Genomic DNA, 20,332 nt, shown 5'->3' with positions numbered 1-20,332 from the left:
AATTGTGCCTGTCCTGATCAATATTTCAGGCATCCAAATGCCGGAATACTGTACAGAACAGTCAAGGAAAATGTACAATGTATTAAGTAAAGTTGTAATGCAGCAGGCTGCCGATGCAATGGGTGCCAGTAGATTCCGAGGACAGGGGTCAGCCCCCAGGATAAAGAGGGGAATAGTTAATGACACTGCTACCCTTTTCAATACAGGGACCTCCGTAGTAAACTCGATAGACATACAAGGGTTAAATGAGAGGGTGGAACAGCTTAGAGGGGTGATGAAGGGGTTAAATGAGAGGGTGGAACAGCTTAGAGGGGTGATGAAGGGGTTATTAGAGAGGGTGGAGCAAAACCAGGAAGACCAAGCCAACCTAGGAAAGGAGGGTGCCGAAATCCAGTTGGATGGCATCTCAGTCCTGGAAGCTCACGCCAAAACCATCAATCACCTCATTGATAGAGAACAGGAAGATATAGGAAAGCAAAGACAGGGGCAACTCTGTCACGCTTATGGTCTGTGGATGGTGGGACAGATCCGCCACAATCTCGACCAGATCCAACGCGGGGAAGTACCCGATTGGATAGACAGTTCACATCTGGCTCAGTTGGCTAACCAGAGGGGGACACTGGATAATTGTACCCTGAAGGGACTGACCCGAGTATACCCAGCAATTCCAGATTGCCAGATGGGTAGGAATACTGGGATAGGGATAGTCCTGATGATCCCTATAGCCACGCTGGACTCAGGGCCGTTCCCCCTATACCAACTAGAGAATATCGGAGTAATACGGGAAAATGTCTCCATACGTTACTATCTGACCACCACCTCCGCCGTTCGGCGAAACAACATACTTACCGGGATTTCCCTAACAGAATGCAAGAAAAGGGGGGAGATCACAGTACCCTCACCCGGTAGGCCGAGCTGAGCTAGACGAGTGCGGGTTTAACCGAACCGAAGGGTGTGTACTAGAAATAATGCCCGCACACATGCATTTCGCGAGGGCAGGCTACGGAGGGAAGGAAAGATACTGCGTCTCTACCACAGAGTGTTCATACCGGTATAATGACCTACAGTGCCCGATACCACAGCTGAAATTTTGCTTTACGCCACTACGACCTGTCACGATCAGGCAAGCGCATATCACCCAGGTTATTACGAGAGTTGAGGCTCAGAGTGGGTCAATCCGTAAAGCTCTACCACCAACTGCAAACTAAAATCAAAGTACTGGAAGAAGATACCGAGGTAGACTTACAAAGTCAGAGTTGGTGGAGAAAGGTCTGGGACTGGGGAATAAATGTGAACATCCATCCTTGGATTCGAATAATTTCACACATACTGGTCGGGATACAATTGATCTTAGTGATAACATGGGGCTTAATGGCCTGCCTGGCGTGCAGGCACCAAGCACAACGGAGAGGGACCCATGACTGGTCCCCAAATACTAAACAAGCCTGTCTAATAAAGGGGCAGGAGGATTTGGCCTTTGTCAATTTGATTTAAGCAACCGGGACTCCTGAAACCGCGTGACTGGCCAGCACGTTGAGGCAGGGAGTACCGGGCCGTGCACAGAATCTAATAAACGTAGGGCGGTCGGTTAAAGGGGGACTAGGACTAGTCCCTTTACCGAAAGGAGGGAATTGTTGTAGGCATTAGGCACCTGCTGAATCTATCAAAACACTAGGCATTAGGCACTTGCTGAATATATCTAAACTCATATAAGTTTAAAACGGCCACATATAAAATGGCTGCCCAAGCATGATGGGAACCCCGTTAGTCAAGTAATGAACTGGGACTGACCGAGTAATGACCAAGCAATGACCCTGTGAGGCCCACAACCAGGAATGCCTTGGATACAATGAACCAGTGATTTCACACAGCCGAAGTCCAAGGAAGAGAGATAAGGGGAGAATCTGCCTCACATAACGAGGTCATTAATCAGCCCGAGCTGACAAAACCCGAACATGCAGTTCCTGAGGTATCAGGGAAATTCTATTGGGTTAAAGAAACCTATATGTAATCTATAATCGTTATGATTGGATTGTGTCCAGCCGAAGTGGGCTGAGTAACTGTAAAGAACTATTGTAAAACATATAAATATCGATGAGTTTCTTTGTTCGGCGGAGAGAAGCCTGGATCCAGTCCTGAGACTTCCTCCCCGCTGAACGTTAATAAAGGCTGCACTGGCATTGGAACCGACTCTGAGTGTTGAGTGATTCTTCTGATAAACACTAACACTAACAGTCCACATCCCAGGAACTAATTTAAAAAAAAAATGTTTACCTGACAGAATTTTACGGTACAGAAGGAAGCGGTTTGACCCATCATACCTTGGGCAGCTCACTGAAGAGCGATCCACTTGCTTCCATTCCCTGTCCTCTCCCCGTACACATTTCGATTTTTTTTCTTTTGCAAATATGTTTAGCCGTTTCCCTTTTAAAAGCTGTTTCGATCCACTTGTGTCGCTGTTTGGAACACCAATGGTTGTTAAGTAGTTAAAATTGCAAGGAGCCAATGTCCAGAGTGCTGCCTTTCCGCGCCCCCACACACTGGTGGTCGGAAATTTAAATCCAGCCAGACTAACGAAGGGAAAATGTTCCCTTACGACTGCTCACGAGACAATTAAATGTGTTTCTGGAGAGTTGAAGAGATTTGAAAGTTTTTTGTGCCAGCCACCTCATGCATGAATCGGTGAAGATTTCCTTGATTTGATATTCCGAACAAAGTCATAAAGCCATTCTGTTGAGGTTGTGTTTTGATTTTTGCTCGAGCCGGAAAACGGAAGAAATCTCCACCGATGCCTTCCCGATGCTGCTACATAATGTAACCAGTGGGATTCATTTCCCACGTGAGAGCACTAATTAAAGGAAATGGGTTTTCGGCATTATTGACTCCCTTTCTAGAGAATTTAAGCCATAGCCCAAAACTGCCTTTAATTCCGCGCTAATTGATACTACAATGTCATCCCTGTTAAGGTTTATCGCACTGGTGTGGTGAGGACTATTCTCTCGGCGGTGGGATTAAGTACGTTGTGGGCTCAGAGATGGACCTTTATCCTACATTTATCCCTTGTTATGAGCAGCCTGGGATTTGCGATGTTATTGCTGTCTAAAAGGCGGTAAGATGCTCCACTGCAAAGCATTAGTGCTTCTCAGTCTGACGAGCGGAAGGCCATTAAAAAGTTAGGATGATTAAAATTCCTAGTGATTCTGAGGAAATGCTAAACTGAAAATACCTCGACCTGAGATAAGGAGTTCAGGAACAATTCTTAATTTTATTTGGAATTATAGGATCACAAAATCTGACAAGGTGTGAAGGAGGCCATTCAGGCCAGCTAACCTGTGCAGGCTCTTTTCAAGAGCTATCCAATTAGTTCCACTTGCCTGCTCTTGCCACATAGCCCTGCAATAAACTCCCCTTCAAGTACTTATCCAATTCTCCACTGTCCTTTCAAGCAATGCATTCCAGATCATAACAACACGTTGCATGAAATCATTCTCATCTAACCTCTGGCTCTTTTGCCAATTACTTTACATCTGTGTCCTTTGGTTACTGACCCTCCTGCCATTAGAAACAGTTTCTCCCTATTACTCTATCAAAACCCTTCATGATTTTAAACACCTCTATCAAATCTACCCTTAACCTTCTCTGCTCCAAGGAGAATAATCCCAGCTTCTCCCACCAATATGTCCATAGTCATTTTTTTAAACGCCTACTGATTATCAATTGATTGCCCAGTTATTGGTCTAATCCGTCACTGATCCAAATCATTAAAAAAAAAACATAGTTATTGTCAAAATAACTTTACTCATTTTATCATGAAAGAACTTCAAGGCACTGAAATAAATGAACAGGTGCCAAACTGGACAAATGCATAATAAGAACAGAAAATGCCGGAAATACTCAGTGGGTCAGGCAGCATCTGTGGAGAGAGAAACAGAGTTAACGTTTCAGGTCGATGACCCTTTGTCAGAACTGGAAAAAATTTGAGATGTGATGGGTTTTTAAGCAAGTGCAAGGGGCAGTGAAGGAGTGGGGGCGGGGAGGAAAGGAACAAAAGGGAAGGTCTGAGAGAGGGTGGAAGACAGGAGTGATTAAGAGACAAAAAGGATGAGGGTGCGAGATGAAAGGAGATGGTAATGGGACAAGTTAAGATGAGTCTAGATGGGGTGTAAATAGAGATGGCAGAATTATCAACAGCTTCTGTGGGAAAGAGAAAAAAAACAGAAGGAAAAAAGATATGGGCAGAGATTATGGTTTGAAATTGTTGATCTCGATGTTGAGTCCAGAAGGCTGTAAAATGCCTAAACGAAAGATGAGGTGCTGTTCCTCGAGCTTGCATTGAGCTTCATTGGAACAGTGCAAGAGGCCGAGGACGGAGAGGTCGGAGTGGGAGCAGAGCGGGGAATTAAATTGACAGGTGACCGGAAGCTCGGGGTCACACTTACGGATTGAACGGTGGTGTTCCGCAAAGCGGTCACCCAATCTGCGTTTGGTCTCCCCAGGGTGGAGCAGACCGCATCGTGAGCAGCAAATACAGTGTACTGAATTTCAAATACAAGTATCGACAAACGCACATCCTATCATGTGCCTTGAAATTGGGATTTGGGAATATTAGTGTACAATTGCTAGCCCCATTAATTTAAAAAGGAATTAACTCATCCATTAAAACAAGAAGTGAATTTCATAGGATTTTACATGATCGTTTAAGGAGCCCCATTTTAACAGATTAGAAGTTAACCATTTTCAAATGCTTGCAACAATTACCAAAATTCATCAATATCGTGTTCTGTTTAATGGGCTTATTAGAGAATTAAAATGATAAAAAGTTCACATTCTATATTTATGCGCAAAGACAAAGTGAGAATGCAGTCACCGACTTATCTCAATTGTAATTTCTTAAAAGCAGCTCTGTCGAATGAGTTTCCTCCATATATAGATTTAACTATTCATTTCCATCGCTACTGAGCTCTAGTTAAAACTGCTGCACCTCTTTGAAGTTCGTGGCTTTATTGTATAGTCACAGTACGCACTTTAAAAAAAAAATCAAGCATCCATTTGCTAACTGCCTGAAAACGAAGACTTACTGCCCTGTACGCTGCACTCTGCGGCCCTGAACAAGAAAATGGCTCCCAGTCCACTTAGAAAGAACAGCATTATTGTGCACGTGTAAATTCCTGGCGACAACATTTCCTGAGCCGAGACTCTCACTAATTGTGGTGCAGCCTGTTGGAGACAGTAGCGCAAAGTGGTAAATTTCGCCGTTATACCCATCACACACCACATGCCAAGCTCTTCGAATCTTAGGCCTAGAAATTGTGAACCGCCCCGTTTTTGGGGGGGGTAACATTTTGCGAGTTGTGCGACTTTGAGCCAAGTGCAGAAGTCTCGCCCCTCCCGCTATATTGGGGTTAACGCCCCCGAAAGGCAGTGGAGCGCTAAATCAAGCGCTCCAGGTCTTTCTGGGGCGGAAGCTGGGGCGCACGGCTCAGCAGCACCCCACACACCCGGCCGCGTTGCGCTGTCATGTATCGGAGGCACAAGCTGCACACTCCGCATATTGGGAACACACCGACCTGGCACAGCAGGGGGGACACCGCGCGATTATTCTGGCACTCAAGCAGCAGCCAACCACCACCCCTTTAAATGTCGCCCCGGTAGCTGTCCCGGTTATTGCCTGCCGCAACTTCAGGGGCAGAACTCAATGTAGTTCCCAGGACAGTGCGCACGGTGATGACATAGAAACATAGAGAATAGGTGCAGGAGTAGGCCATTCGGCCCTTCGAGCCTGCACCGCCATTCAATGAGTTCATGGCTGAACAGGCAACTTCAGTACCCCATTCCTGCTTTCTCGCCATACTCCTTGATCCTCCTAGTAGTAAGGACTTCATCTAACTCCTTTTTGAATATATTTAGTGAATTGGCCTCAACAACTTTCTATGGTAGAGAATTCCACAGGTTCACCACTCTCTGGGTGAAGAAGTTTCTCCTCTTCTCGGTCCTAAATGGCTTACCCCTTATTGTTAGACTATGACCCCTGGTTCTGGACTTCCCCAACATTGGGAACATTCTTCCTGCATCTAACCTGTCGAAACCCGTCAGAATTTTAAACGTTTCTATGAGATCCCCTATCATTCTTCTGAACTCCAGTGAATACAAGCCCAGTTGATCCAGTCTTTCTTGATATGTCAGTCCCACCATCCCGGGAATCAGTCTGGTGAACCTTCGCTGCACTCCCTCAATAGCAAGAATGTCCTTCCTCAAGTTAGGAGACCAAAACTGTACACAATACTCTAGGTGTGGCCTCACCAAGGCCCTGTACAATTTTAGGAACACCTCCCGGAACCTGTACTCAAATCCCCTCGCTATGAAGGCCAACATGCCATTTGCTTTCTTAACTTTCTTAACCGCCTGCTGTACCTGCATGCCAACCTTCAATGACTGATGTACCATGACACCCAGGTCTCGTTGCACCTCCCCTTTTCCTAATCTGTCACCATTCAGATCATAGTCTGTCTCTCTGTTTTTACCACCAAAGTGGATAACCTCACATTTATCCACATTATACTTCATCGGCCATGCATTTGCCCACTCACCTAACCTGCACCTAACTCTGCAGTCTCATAGCATCCTCCTTGCAGCTCACACTGCCACCCAACTTAGTGTCATCCGCAAATTTGGAGATACTACATTTAATCCCCTCGTCTAAATCATTAATGTACAATGTAAACAGCTGGGGCCCCAGCACAGAATTCTGCGGTACCCCACTAGTCACTGCCTGCCATTCTGAAAAGTCCCCATTTACTCCTACTCTTTGCTTCCTGTCTGACAACCAGTTCTCAATCCACGTCAGCACACTACCCCCAATCCCATGTGCTTTAACTTTGCACATTAATCTCTTGTGTGGGACTTTGTCGAAAGCCTTCTGAAAGTCCAAATACACCACATCAACTGGTTCTCCCTTGTCCACTCTACTGGAAACATCCTCAAAAAATTCCAGAAGATTTGTCAAGCATGATTTCCCTTTTACAAATCCATGCTGACTTGGACCGATCATGTCACCTCTTTCCAAATGCGCTGCTATGACATCTTTAATAATTGATTCCATCATTTTACCCACTACCGATGTCAGACTGACCGGTCTATAATTCCCTGTTTTCTCTCTCCCTCCTTTTTTAAAAAGTGGGTTACATTGGCTACCCTCCACTCCATAGGAACTGATCCAGTGTCTATGGAATGTTGGAAAATGACTGTCAATGCATCCGCTATTTCCAAGGCCACCTCCTTAAGTACTCTGGGATGCAGTCCATCAGGCCCTGGGGATTTATCGGCCTTCAATCCCATTAATTTCCCCAACACAATTTCCCGACTAATAAGGATTTCCCTCAGTTCCTTCTTCTTACTCGACCCTCTGACCCCTTTTATATCCGGAAGGTTGTTTGTGTCCTCGTTAGTGAATACCGAACCAAAGTACTTGTTCAATTGGTCTGCCATTTCTTTGTTCCCCGTTATGACTTCCCCTGATTCTGACTGCAAGGGACCTATGTTTGTCTTTACTAACCTTTTTCTCTTTACATATCTGTAGAAGCTTTTGCAGTCTGTTTTAATGTTCCCTGCAAGCTTCCTCTTGTACTCTATTTTTCCCTGCCCTAATCAAACACTTTGTCCTCCTCTGCTGAGTTCTAAATTTCTCCCAGTCCCCGGGTTCGCTGACATTTCTGGCCAATTTGTATGCCACTTCCTTGGCTTTAATAGTATCCATGATTTCCCTTGATAGCCACGGTTGAGCCACCTTTCCTTTTTTATTTTTACGCCAGACAGGGATGTACAATTGTTGTAGTTCATCCAAGCGGTCTCTAAATGTCTGCCATTGCCCATCCACTGTCAACCCCTTAAGTATCATTCACCAATCTATCCTAGCCAATTCACGCCTCATACCATCAAAGTTACCCTTCTTTAAGTTCTGGACCATGGTCTCTGAATTAACTGTTTCATTCTCCATTCTACGATTTCCGGGTGCAGGAAATTCTTCTGCCAGTCACCTTAAATCTGTGCCCGCTGGTTCTTGACCCTTCCGCCAATGGGAACATAAGAAATATGAGCAGGAGTAGGCCATACGGCCCCTCGAGCCTGCTCCACCATTTAATACGATCATGGCTGGTCCGATCATGGACTCAGGTCCACTTCCCTGACTGCTCCCTATAACCCTTTATTCCCTTATCAGTTAAGAAACTGTCTTAAATGTATTCAATGTCCCAGCTTGTACAGCTCTCTGAGGCAGCGAATTCAACAGATCCACAACCGTCTGAGAGAAGAAATTCCTCCTCATCTCAGTTTTAAATGGGCGGCCCCTTATTCTGAGACTATGTACTAGTTCTAGTCTACCCTATCAGTAGAAACATCCTCTCTGCATCCACCTTGTCAAGCCCCCTCATAATCGTATACGTTTCAATAAGATCACCTCTCATTCTTCTGAATTCCAATGAGTAGAGGCCCAATCTTTCCTCATAAGTCAAGCCCCTCATCTTCGGAATCAACCTAGTGAGCCTTCTCTGAACCACCTCCAAAGCAAGTATATCCTTTCTTAAATATGGAAACCAAAACTACAAGCAGTATTCTAGGTGTGGCCTCACCAATACCCTATATAACTGTAGCAAGACTTCCCTGCTTTTATACTCCATCCCTATTGCAATAAAGGCCAAGATTCCATTTGCCTTCCTGATCACTTGCTTTACCTGCATACTAACCTTTTGTGTTTCATGCACCAGGACCCCCAGGTCTCTCTGTAGCTCTATTTAATCCATCCTGACCGCTCATGCTTTTTGAACACCTCTATCTATTCTCCTCTCAACCTTCTTTGCTCCAATGAGAGCAGCCCCAGCTTCTCCAGTCTGCCCATGTAACTGAAGTCCCTTAGGTTATGTCACTGTGGAATAAGAAATCTGGAGTACTGTGTTCAGGAAGGATATTTTAGCCTTGGAGTTGGTGCAGTACAGAATCACCAGAATGATACCAAGGTTTAAAGGGTTAAATCATGAGGACAGGTTGCATAGACTTGGCTTGTAAACTCTTAAGTATCAAAGATTGAGGGGTGATCTAATGGAGGTGTTTAAAATGATAAAGGATTGTACAGGGTAGATACAGAGAAAGTATTTCCTCTGATGGGTGAATCGAGAGTAAGGTGACATAACCTTAAAATTATAGCTGGACCATTCTAGGGTGAAATCAGGGAGTACTTCCTCACACAAAGGGAATGCTGGGTCAATAAAAACTTTTGAAATTGAGGTCAATAGCTTTTAGGGACTCAATGGGTATAGATCAAATGTTTCAGGTACCAGCCAAGATCTAACAGAATGACGGAACAGGTTCAAGGGGCTGAATGGCCTACTTCTGTTTCTATGTATGGTACAGCTGATGGGCAGAGATCATGGTGAGAAAGGAAGACTTGCATTTACATAGTGCCTTACATGACCACCAGACGTCTCAAAGCACTTTACAACCAATGAAGTACTGTTTGGAGTGTAGTCACTGTTGTAATGTGGGAAATGCAGCCAGCCAAACAGAAATGTGATAGAAACATAGAAACATAGAAACATAGAAACATAGAAAATAGGTGCAGGAGTAGGCCATTCAGCCCTTCGAGCCTACACCGCCATTCAATAAGATCATGGCTGATAACTCCCTCAGTACTCCTTTCCTGATCTCTCTCCATACCCCTTGATCCCCTTAGACGTAAGGGCCATATCTAACTCCCTCTTGAATATATCCAATGAACTGGCGTCAACAACTCTCTGCGGCAGGGAATTCCACAGGTTAACTCTTTCTGAGTAAAGAAGTTTATCCTCATCTCAGTCCTAAATGGCCTACCCCTTATCTTAAGACTATGTCCCCTGGTTCTAGACTTCCCCAACATCGGGAACATTCTTCCCGCATCTAACCTGTCCAGTCCCGTCAGAATCTTACACGTTTTTACGAGATCCCCTCTCATCCTTCTAAACTCCAGTGAATAAAGGTCCAGTTGATCCAGTCTCTCCTCATATGACAGTCCTGCCATCCCTGGAATCAGTCTGGTGAACCTTCGCTGCACTCCCTCAATAGCAAGAACATCCTTCCTCAGATTAGGAGACCAAAACTGAACACAATATTCCAGGTGAGGCGTCACTAAGGCCCTGTACAACTGCAGTAAGACCTCTCTGCTCCTATACTCAAATCCCCTAGCTATGAAGGCCAACATACCATTTGTCTTCTTCACCGCCTGCTGTACCTGCATGCCAACTTTCAATGACTGATGAACCATGACATCCAGGTCTAATTGCACCTCCCCTTTTCCTAATCTGCCGCCATTCAGATAATATTCTGCCTTCGTGTTTTTGCCCCCAAAATGGATAACCTCACATTTATCCACATTATGCTGCATCTGCCATGCATTTGCCCACTCACCTAACCTGTCCAAGTCACCCTGCAGCCTCTTAGCATGCTCCTCACAGCTCACACCGCCACCCAGTTTAGTGTCATCTGCAAACTTGGAGATATTACACTCAATTCCTTCATCTAAATCGTTAATGTATATTGTAAAGAGCTGGAGTCCCAACACTGAGCCCTGTGGTACTCCACTAGTCATTGCCTGCCATTCTGAAAAGGACCCATTAATCCCGACTCTCTGCTTCCTGTCTGCCAACCAGTTCTCTATTCATGATAATGACCAAATAATCTGTTTCAGTTATGTTGATTGAGGGATAAATATTGGCCAGGACAACAGGGAGAACTCCCCTGCTCTTCTTCAAAATAGTGCCTTGGGATCTTTTACATCCACCTGAGAGGGCAGACTGGTCCTCGGTTTAACATCTCATCTGAAAGATGGCACCCTCAGCACTGCACTGGGAGTATGAGCCTCGGTGTTATGTGCTCAATTCACTGGACTGGGACATGAACCCACAACCTTCTGACTCAGAGGCAAGTGTGCTGCCCACTGAGCCACAGCGTGAAGGAAACAAGTAAATTGCTTGGACCATCTAAGAACATAAGAATTAGGAGCAGGAGTTGGCAATCTGGCCCCTCGAGCCTACTCCGCCATTCAATAAGATCATGGCTGATCTGATCTTGGACTCAGCTCCACTTCCCTGCCCGCTCCCCATAAATATTAAATTCCCATGGTGGGATTTGAACTGGCATTCTCTGCATTGTTACTCCAGTAACATAACCACTGCACTACCGTACCCCACTAAATCATTCCTAAGGGATAGGACAAGAAGGGAAGTTGAAAATATCAAACAGCAGTCTGCCTCTACAACCTATTAGCTGAGGGGATGGCTTGTGGTCCAAGACTTTGGAAGACAGAGAAGATAATGTAAAGGAAGATTCTACTAGCTCTAAAGACAATAAATGTAAGAGCAGTTACTTCCACTTATTTTTTATTTTGAATTATATTCTTCATCTGCAACAATACTGAAGATCGATTTCTTACCTGATGCAAGCAAATTATTCGTCATGTGTAGGGTTCAAATACCAGAGGAATCAAAGTAAAAATTAGAAGGCTAGGAGCGAGAAGGGAGGTCAGATGCGACTTTTTGTGCAAAGGGCCAGAGAGTTATGGAATATGTTATCAGGCAGGTTGTTGAAGCAGGGAATGTAAATGAGTTGACAAGATAATCAAGTGTATTTCTGGTGAGCGGAGGGATTAGAGATTATGGTGCTAAGGTGCACAGTGTGGGGCTGGATATATCAAAAATGCATGGGCTGGATATGTCTAATGGCTTTTTTTCTGTTTCTAAAAATACATGTATTCCTTCTGTATTCTGTTCTATAGACACTAAGAAAATATAATGTAAAATGGTTACATTTAAGCAAAAGTGATTTGTTCTTGAAGAATGGATATGTATTTAAAGAGAATATCATCCGCAAGTCAAATGTTGCTTCAGATTTTAGATAGATTTCAGTTATCAAAGTATAATGCCTTTCTCTGTTGATGACGTTGGAGAGTCATTTCCAATCTGCAGAGATAAATGATTCTACACAAGAACTAGATAAATGAAAGGGGCTCAGAATGATAATAGAAGACCTATCAAATAAAACTTTGACAGTTATTAAAAATGATCTTAATTGCTTGAACGGCCTTGATTTTTGTTTTCTTGTAAATTTCCAAATGAAAAATTAATGATATTATCATATGCTGATAAAATGTGAATTACAAAGCCATAATAATCCTAACTAGTTCCAGGAGACTATTCCAACACTGCTATGCTGTAAGGTTAGCCCCATCAAAATCTCTGCCCTTCCTCATTAACAACTTTGTCCTTAGTTGTTGCTGCCCCTGCCTCAGCTCATCTACTGCTGAAACCCTCATCCATGCCTTTGTTACCTCTAGACTTGACTATTCCAATGCACTCCTGGCTGGCTTCTCACATTCTACCCAACATAAAATTGAGGTCATCCAAAACTCGGTAGCCCATGTCTTACCTCGCACCAAGTCCCACTCACCCATCACCCTCTGTGCTCGCTGAACTACATTGGTTCCCGGTTAAGCAACGCCTCTATTTCAAAATTCTCATCCTTGTTTACAAATCCCTCCATGACCTCGCCCCTCGCCCCTCCCTATCTCTGTAATCTCCTTCTGCCTCACAACCACCCCCCACCCCCCGAGATGTCTATGCTCCTCAAATTCTGCCCTCGAGCATCCCCTTTATAACCGCTCAACCATTAGTGGCCATGCTTTCAGCTGCCTGGGCCCCAAGCTCTGGAACTCCCTGGCTAAACCTCTCTGCCTCTACCTCTCTTTCCTCCTTTAAGACTCTCCTTAAAACCTACCTCTGTGACCAAGTTCCTGTGCTAATTTCTTCTTATATGGCTCAGTGTCAAGTTTATTTGTTTTGTCTTATAACCCTCCTTGGTGAAGCACCTTGGGATGTTTTACTTTGTTGAAGGTGCTATATAAGTACAAGTTGTTGTTGTTGTTTTCTACATTGCTAAGGTCGCCTAAGTTCCCAAAGTAAGAAAGAACGAACTTGCATGTATATAGCACCTTTCATGACCTCAGAACATCTCAAAGTTGCTCTACAGCTATTGAAGTACTTTTTGAAGTGTAGTCACTGTTGTAATGTAGGAACCACAGTGGCCGATTCACACACAGCAAGCTCCCACAAACAGCAATGTGACAATGACCAGATCATCTGTTGTTTAGTGACGTTGGTTGAGGGATAAATATTGACCAGGACAGCAGGGATAACTCCCCTGGTCTTCTTCAAAATAGCGCCGCTGAGAGAGCAGGCGGAACCTTAATTTAAAGGCTCAACCAAAAGACAGCACCTCCGACAGTACTGCACTGGGAGTGTCAACCTAGATTTTTATGCTCATTTTTATGAGGTGAGAGTTGAACCCACAACCTTCTGACTCAGAAGCAAGAGTGCTACCCACTGAGCCACAGCTGAGGCCTGGCATTTCTCAATCTGCTATTTGAGTGAAAGTGAAACATGGCACCTTCGACAGTCTAGCACTCTCTTTGCACTGCACTGGAGTGGAGTGTCAGCCCGGATTGTGTGATCGAATCTTTGTGAGTGGAACTTGAACCAACAACCTTTTGACATGTCTCAACTCGTACCAAGTCCTGCTCACCCATCACACCTGTGCTCGCTGACCTACTTTGGCTTCCGGTTAAACAATGACTCGACTTCAAAAATCTCATCCTTGTTTTCAAATCCCTCCATGGCCTCGCCCCTCCCTATCTCTGTAATCTCCTCCAGCCCCACAACTCCCCGAGATGTCTGCGCTCCTCTAATTCTGCCCTCTTGAGCATCCCTGATTATAATCACCCAACCATTGGTGGCCGTGCCATCTGTTGCCTAGGCCCCAAGCTCTTTATTTCTGTTTCCTTCTTAAAACAAACCTCTTTGACTAAGTGTTTGGTCACCTGCGCTAATTACTACTTTTAGTCAGCATGTAACAAGCCCAACACGAGAGGGAGCGGTTTTCGATTTTGTTTTGGGGAATGAAGCTGGGCAGGTGGAAGGGGTATCCATGGGAGAGCACTTGGGTGCCAGTGACCATAATTCAGTCAGTTTCAAGTTAGTTATGGATAAGGACAAGGATAGGCCAGGATTAAAAGTCCCAAATTGGGGAAAAGCTAACTTTGCTAAGTTGAGGAGTGATTTGGCCACAGTGGACTGGAAACAGCTACTTATAGGTAAATCAGTGTCGGAACAGTGGGAGGCATTCAAGGCAGAGATCCGGAGGGCTCAGGCCAAACATGTGCCCTTAAAAAAAAAGGGTGGGAATAACAATTCTAGAGCCCCCTGGATGTCTAGGGACTTACAGGGGAGGATAAAGAAAAAATAGGGAAGCTTATGTCATATCCAGATGGCTAAATAGTGTAGCATCTTTGGAGGAATATAGAAAGTTCAGAGGTAAAATTAAAAAGGATATTAGGAATGTTAAGAGAGAGCATAAAAAATTATCGGCAAGTAAAATTAAGGAAAAACCAAAGATGTTCTATAAATATATTAAGAGCAAGAGGATAACTAAAGAAAAGGCAGGGCTTATTAGCGACCATGAGGGTAATCTTTGTGTGGAGGCAGAAGATGTTGGTATGGTTCTTAATGAATACTTTGCATCTGTTTTAAAAAGGAAAGGGGCAATGCAGATACTGCTATTGAGGAGGAGTGTGAAATTCTCAATGAAATAAACATAGTGAGAGAGGAGGTATTAAGGGGTTTAGCAGCATTGAAAATAAATAAATCCCCAGGCCCAGATGAAATGTATCCCAGGCTGGTGAGTGAAGTAAAAGAGGAAATAGCAGAGGCTTTGACCATCATTTTCCAGTCCTCTTTGGATTCGGGCAAGGTCAGAAGACTGGACAACTGATAATGTGGTACTCTTGTTTAAGAAGGGAGAAAGGGATAGGCCGAGTAATTACAAGCCTGTCAGCCTAACCTCAGCGGTGGGAAAATTATTGGAAATTATTGGAAAAAATCCTGAAAGAAAGGATAAATCTACATTTAGAAAGGCAAGGATTAATTAGGGACAGTCAGCATGGATTTGTTAAGGGAAGATCGAGTTTGACTAACCTGATTGAATTTTTTGAGGCGGTAACCAGGTGGGTTGGAGTGTAGCGCGTACAATGTAGTATATATGGACTTTAGCAAAGCTTTTGATAAGGTCCCGCATGGTAGACTGGTCACAAAGGTTAAAGCCCATGGGATCCAGGGCAAAGTGGCAAGTTGGATCCAAAATTGGCTCAGAGGTAGGAAGCAAAGGGTAATGATTGATGGATGTTTTTGTGACTGGAAGGATGTTTCCAGTGAGGTTCCGCAGGGCTCAGTACTGGGTCCCTTGCTTTTTGTGGTATACATCAATGATCTAGATTTGAATATAGGGAGTATGATTAAGAGGTTTGCAGATGATACTAAAATTGGCTGTGTGGTTGATAATGAAGAGGAAAGTCATCGACTGCAGGAGGATATCAATCTACTGGTCAGGTGGGCAGAACAGTGGCAAATGGAATTTAATTCAGAGAAGTGTGAGGTAATGCACTTGGAAAGTGCTAATAAGGAAAGTGTATACCCATTAAATGGTAGGCCACTTAGAAGTGTAGATGAACAAAGGTCACCTTGGAGTGCTTGTCCACAGATCCCTGAAAGTAGCAGGCCAGGTGGATAAGGTGGTTAAGAAGGCATACGGAATGCTTGCCTTTATTGGTCGAGGCATAGACTACAAGAGCAGGGAGGTTATCCTTAAATTGTATAATACTTTGGTGAGGCCACAGCTGGAGTACTGTGTGCAGTTCTGGTTGCCGTATTATAGGAAGGATGTGATTGCACTAGAGAGGGTGCAGAGGAGATTTACTAGGATACTGCCTGGAATGGAGAATCTTAGCTATGAGGACCGAATGGATAGGCTGGGTTTATTCTCATTGGAACAGACGAGGCTGAGAGGAGACCTCATTGAAGTGTATAAAATTTTGAGGGGCCTGGATATAGTAGATAGCAAGGCCTATTTCCATTGGTGGAGGGGTCAATTATGAAGGGGTATAGTCTTAACGTGGTTGGTGGAAGGTCTACGGGGATTTGAGGGGTGGCTTCTTCATGCAGAGGGTTGTGGGAGTCTGGAACTCACTACCTGGATGGGTGGTGGATGTAGAAACCCTCACCACATTTAAAAAGGTACTTGGATGGGCACTTAAAGTGCTGTAACCTGCAGGGTTGCGGACCTAGAGCTGGTAATTGGGATTAGGCTGGATAACCTCTTGTTGGCTGGTGCAGATACAATGGTATGTACTGCAGGGAATCGAATATGGCTAGGGTGATCTCCTGGACTAGTTTCGATCACCCGGATGGGTTGGAGAAGAGTTTTCTCAGATCTTTTTCCACCATTGGCCTGGGTTTTTAATCTGGCTTTTGCCTCTCCCAGGAGATCACATGGCTCCAGTTGGGATGTAGAATGTTGCGGTGCATGGGGGTGTCGCAGTCGTGTGGGGTGGACTGGTTGGGCCGGATATTCGTTACCTTTCCGCCATTGTTCATTGTTCATAGGTTTATATGTAACCTTCAGGGCTGCTGACTGAGGGCAGTGTGGCTCTTTGTTGGCCGGCGCGGACATGATGGGTCGAAATGGCCATCTTCTGCGCTGTAGGTTTCTATGTTATGTGGTTCTGTGTCAATGTTTTCATCTCATAATAATCCTGTGAAGTGCCTTGGGATGTTTCACTATGTTAAAGGTGCTATATAAATACAAGTGGTTGTTGTTGACTTCAACAAGCGACCCACTGAGCCAATTTCTTATGATAGCCCTTAATGCCCTGTAACAGTAACATATCGACAGACAGAAGATTAACGACTGCGGTGATGACAGCATTAAATGCAAGGAAACATCAAGCTCCCAGAAATACAAAAGCAAAATACTGTGGATGCTGGAATCTGAAATAAAAACAGAAAATGCTGGAAATCTCAGTGGTTCAGACAGCATCTGTGGAGAGAGAAACAGAGTTAGCATTTCAGGTCGGTGACCCTTCGTCAGACCTGGCAGAATTCGAAATGTAACAGATTCTTAAGGAAGTGCAAGGGGCAGGGAAAGTGTGGAGTGGTGGTGGTGGTGTGGGGGGGAGGGGGTGGGGAGCAGACAAAAGGGAAGGTCTGTGATAGCAAGAGAGGGGATGGCAAGAGAGATTTGAGAGGCAAAAGGGATGATGGGCCAAATTAAGATGGTAATGGAAAAGCAAAACACTGAGGATGCTGGAATCCAAAATAAAGCAGAAAATGCTGGAAATCTCAGAGGGTCAGGCAAATGGGTCTCAGCTTTTTTTTTTAAAAGAGTAGATCTTCCTTTTTTAGTGCAGCCTGTGGCCCGGGTAATGGTGGCAGCCACTCTGACTTCTCCCACGACCCTTTGAGAAGATTAAAATGTCACAGGGCCCCAGCGTCTCTCATCCCCTCCTAATCATCACACCGCAGATCTCCCACCACCTCTCCCGAAGGCGCTGCTTACGGTTTACACCCCACCATAGGCAATTAGCCCCACACAGTAGAGCGTGGTCTCCAGTCGTCTCGGAACCCCTTGCCACCGGACCAAGACTTCGCTCTGCTCAGCCCGTGCGGTAGCCGGTGTTCAATGGCCACCCCACGTTAAACGAACCCACGCACAGGCATCTTCCACCCTTCAAAAATGAATTCCCGCATCGGACTGCACAGCCACCTGAGAACTCATTTTTGGAGTGGAAGCAAGTCTTCCTCAGTTTCGAGGGACTGCCTATCATGATGATGATTTCTGAGATGGTAATGGCACAAGTTAGGAAACAAAAGATGAGTCTAGATAGGGCGTGAATGGGGCAATAATTAGCAGCTGCCGTGGGAAACAGAGAGAGAAACAAATCAAGATCAAAATTTTAAAAAAGGCGAGCGGGTTGTAAAAATAAAGTTAGCAGAAATGAGCACCCACCACCCTGAAATGAACCAGCGGAGTTTCAGCACCGGGGACAGCGACTGCGATCAGTATTCAGCACCAGACAGCGCTCATCCCGCGAAGTTCCCTTGTAAAAAGTTTATTGCTGTTGTCACAAGCTTTCACACGGCAACACTTAAATCTCAAGGTCACTAGCCCGAGAAATCTGACAAAACACTTTTGTGTGTGTGTGTGTGTGTGCGTGACATTATTTATGGTCGAAACGTTTGTCAGATTATATAGACAGCCTGGTTCCACACCCCCCCCCTCCAACAAACCAATTCAGTCCTTTATGACAAGGAAACTGTCCCTTTATTACACTCTTTTATGCAGAGATAACACGGTGCTTTTTTTTTCTATATTTCTTCTCGATTAAAATGAAATATGACAGTTGATGGTGGTGTTACAATAGATAAAGTCTGATTATGGAATTGGCTGCTTTTAACCCGTTGTCTTGTGGAAGAGTGCAGTAACTGGGGAGAGTAGGTCAGAAGGAGTTAAGCACAGGTAAAGCTACCGAAGTCTATATGCTTGTCCTGGTTCACTCAGGCTTTTAATTTTGCACTCTCTTGATAAAGCAAACTTTCTGCACTACTGCTGGAGGAAGATTAATATCTACCCCTGCCCTTCTGACTCAAGTCCGAGAGGCAACATCCATTGGCGATGTCTGGCACTTAGAAAGCGAGATTAAGCAGTGTTATTTCCGAAAATGTAATTTCAAATGTCCAGACTGTTCATAAATTCAAACAGTTTCCGTATAATCTGGAGCCGAGGCGGTATTTAATTAATCCTTTTTCCACTTACAACGATTTGCCCCGTGTTACTAAATAAAAAGCACGTTTAACATCTATTAAATGAAACATTATTTTGCAAGCCGAATAACTTTTAGTGCCTTGTAAAAGAAAACAGATCACATAATTTTCTCCGCCTGATGTCCCCAGGATTTATTCCAGGCGCCAGTTGCATGGACGTAGATGATGAACACAGAGGTAGCGTTTTGAACCCCGACATTTATCTCGAGAGCGCAACACGGACACACACAAAAAGAAAAGCTGAGGACCTACCCCAGGGTCGTCATGGTGACGATGGTGTACCAAAAAGAGGCGGGGATGCTTGTAAACTTGCTGTGGGTCGACCCCTTTTCAGCATAGAACATCACGGTGGCAAAGATGATGATGGCCATGGTGAGGGAGAACAAGAGGAAGCCAAGTTCAGAGGCACAGCTCTTCAGGGTGTAACCCAGGATCCTCAGCCCTTGGGAGTGGCGAGAGAACTTGAAAATCCGGAAGACTCTGAAGACCCGCAGGGTCACGAAGGCGCCGCTCACGTCCTCGTTGTTGGTCATGACCAGGCCAATGTAGTAAGGCATGATGGCCACCACGTCGATAATGCTCATCACGCTCCTCATGAACCTGGAGCGGCTGGGGGCCGCGAACAGGCGGAGCAGGTACTCGACCGTGAAGATCATGACACAGGCGGTGTCTAGGCAGAAGAAAGCCACGCCGTAGCGCTCCCCGCACGGTAGGTCCTTGACATCTTCCGGGCCAATGCCGCAGGGCACCGTCTCCACCACGTTCGTGATGACGGACACGGCGATGAAGAAGCCAGTGACATAGTAGAAGACCAAGGCCAAGGTGCTGGTGTGGGGGTTCTCAAAGGCCCGCCACATGGTCTGGCGGCAGGTGCGAGAAGGCAAGTTCCTCTCCGCCTTGTTTTCCGAGTCACTGTCGTCCATCAACCTCTCGGCGTTCTCTCTCTTTCGGTCCTTGTACTCTTCGTAGCAGCAATCGCCGATGATCTCGGGGATGATGCCAAAGAAAGCCAGCTCTTCATCATAGGCTAAGATGCACTCGTGCCGCGGGTAGTGCAACTTCCCCGTCCTGTAAAAATTCAACACGTTTCTGAAGATGTCAGGATCCCGGTCGAAGAAGTACTCCTTGCTCTCCTCGTGGAAGAAGAATTCCTTCTCCGTGCTGCCCAGCAAGGTGTCGGGGAACCTCTCCAGGGTGTTCTTCCAAGTTTGGAAGCGCCTGCCGCTCACGTTGAGGATCACCAGCTCGTCCTGTTTCTTCTGCTTGTCGACCGGGGCGATGGGCATGGGGCAAGTGGCCACTGGCATCCATCCTATGGCCGCAGCCCGGGCGAAGGGCAGCCACGCCGCTACTCCGGCCGCCATCGCGACACCCAACTGGCAGAGCGGCTAGAGCGAGCGCCACCTCCGCTGGCGACTAGGCAACATCTGGAGGCGAAGACAGAGACCAATTTTCCACCTCAAGATCACTGCTCGTCAACACACACATGGTCTATCACCGACACTGGCGCGACAAAGTTACCACAATGTACCGACACCCCACCTAGCATCGCCAAGGCGTAAAGGTCCCCCTGTTATATTTCATGCAATCCTCTCACACTAACA

The 20,332-nt window shown here is 45.4% G+C and overlaps 1 protein-coding gene across 2 annotated transcripts in view; it reads right to left on the bottom strand.

Annotated features, from left to right (window-relative positions):
- Positions 1–20,092, bottom strand: part of kcnd3 (potassium voltage-gated channel, Shal-related subfamily, member 3) — a 407,742-nt gene extending 387,650 nt beyond the window's left edge. For both annotated transcript variants that reach the window (XM_070859491.1, XM_070859492.1), the window contains exon 1: positions 18,981–20,092. In XM_070859491.1, coding sequence (XP_070715592.1) covers positions 18,981–20,092 — 1,112 coding nt within the window. The remainder of the gene's footprint in view (positions 1–18,980) is intronic.
- Between the last annotated feature and the right edge of the window lie 240 nt (positions 20,093–20,332).

This window comes from Pristiophorus japonicus, chromosome 17 (genome assembly GCF_044704955.1).
Source record: "Pristiophorus japonicus isolate sPriJap1 chromosome 17, sPriJap1.hap1, whole genome shotgun sequence".
In the NCBI taxonomy this organism is placed as follows: Eukaryota; Metazoa; Chordata; class Chondrichthyes; family Pristiophoridae; genus Pristiophorus; species Pristiophorus japonicus.
The sequence above is the reverse complement of the archived record's forward strand: the minus strand, read 5'-3'. Positions and strand labels throughout refer to the sequence as shown.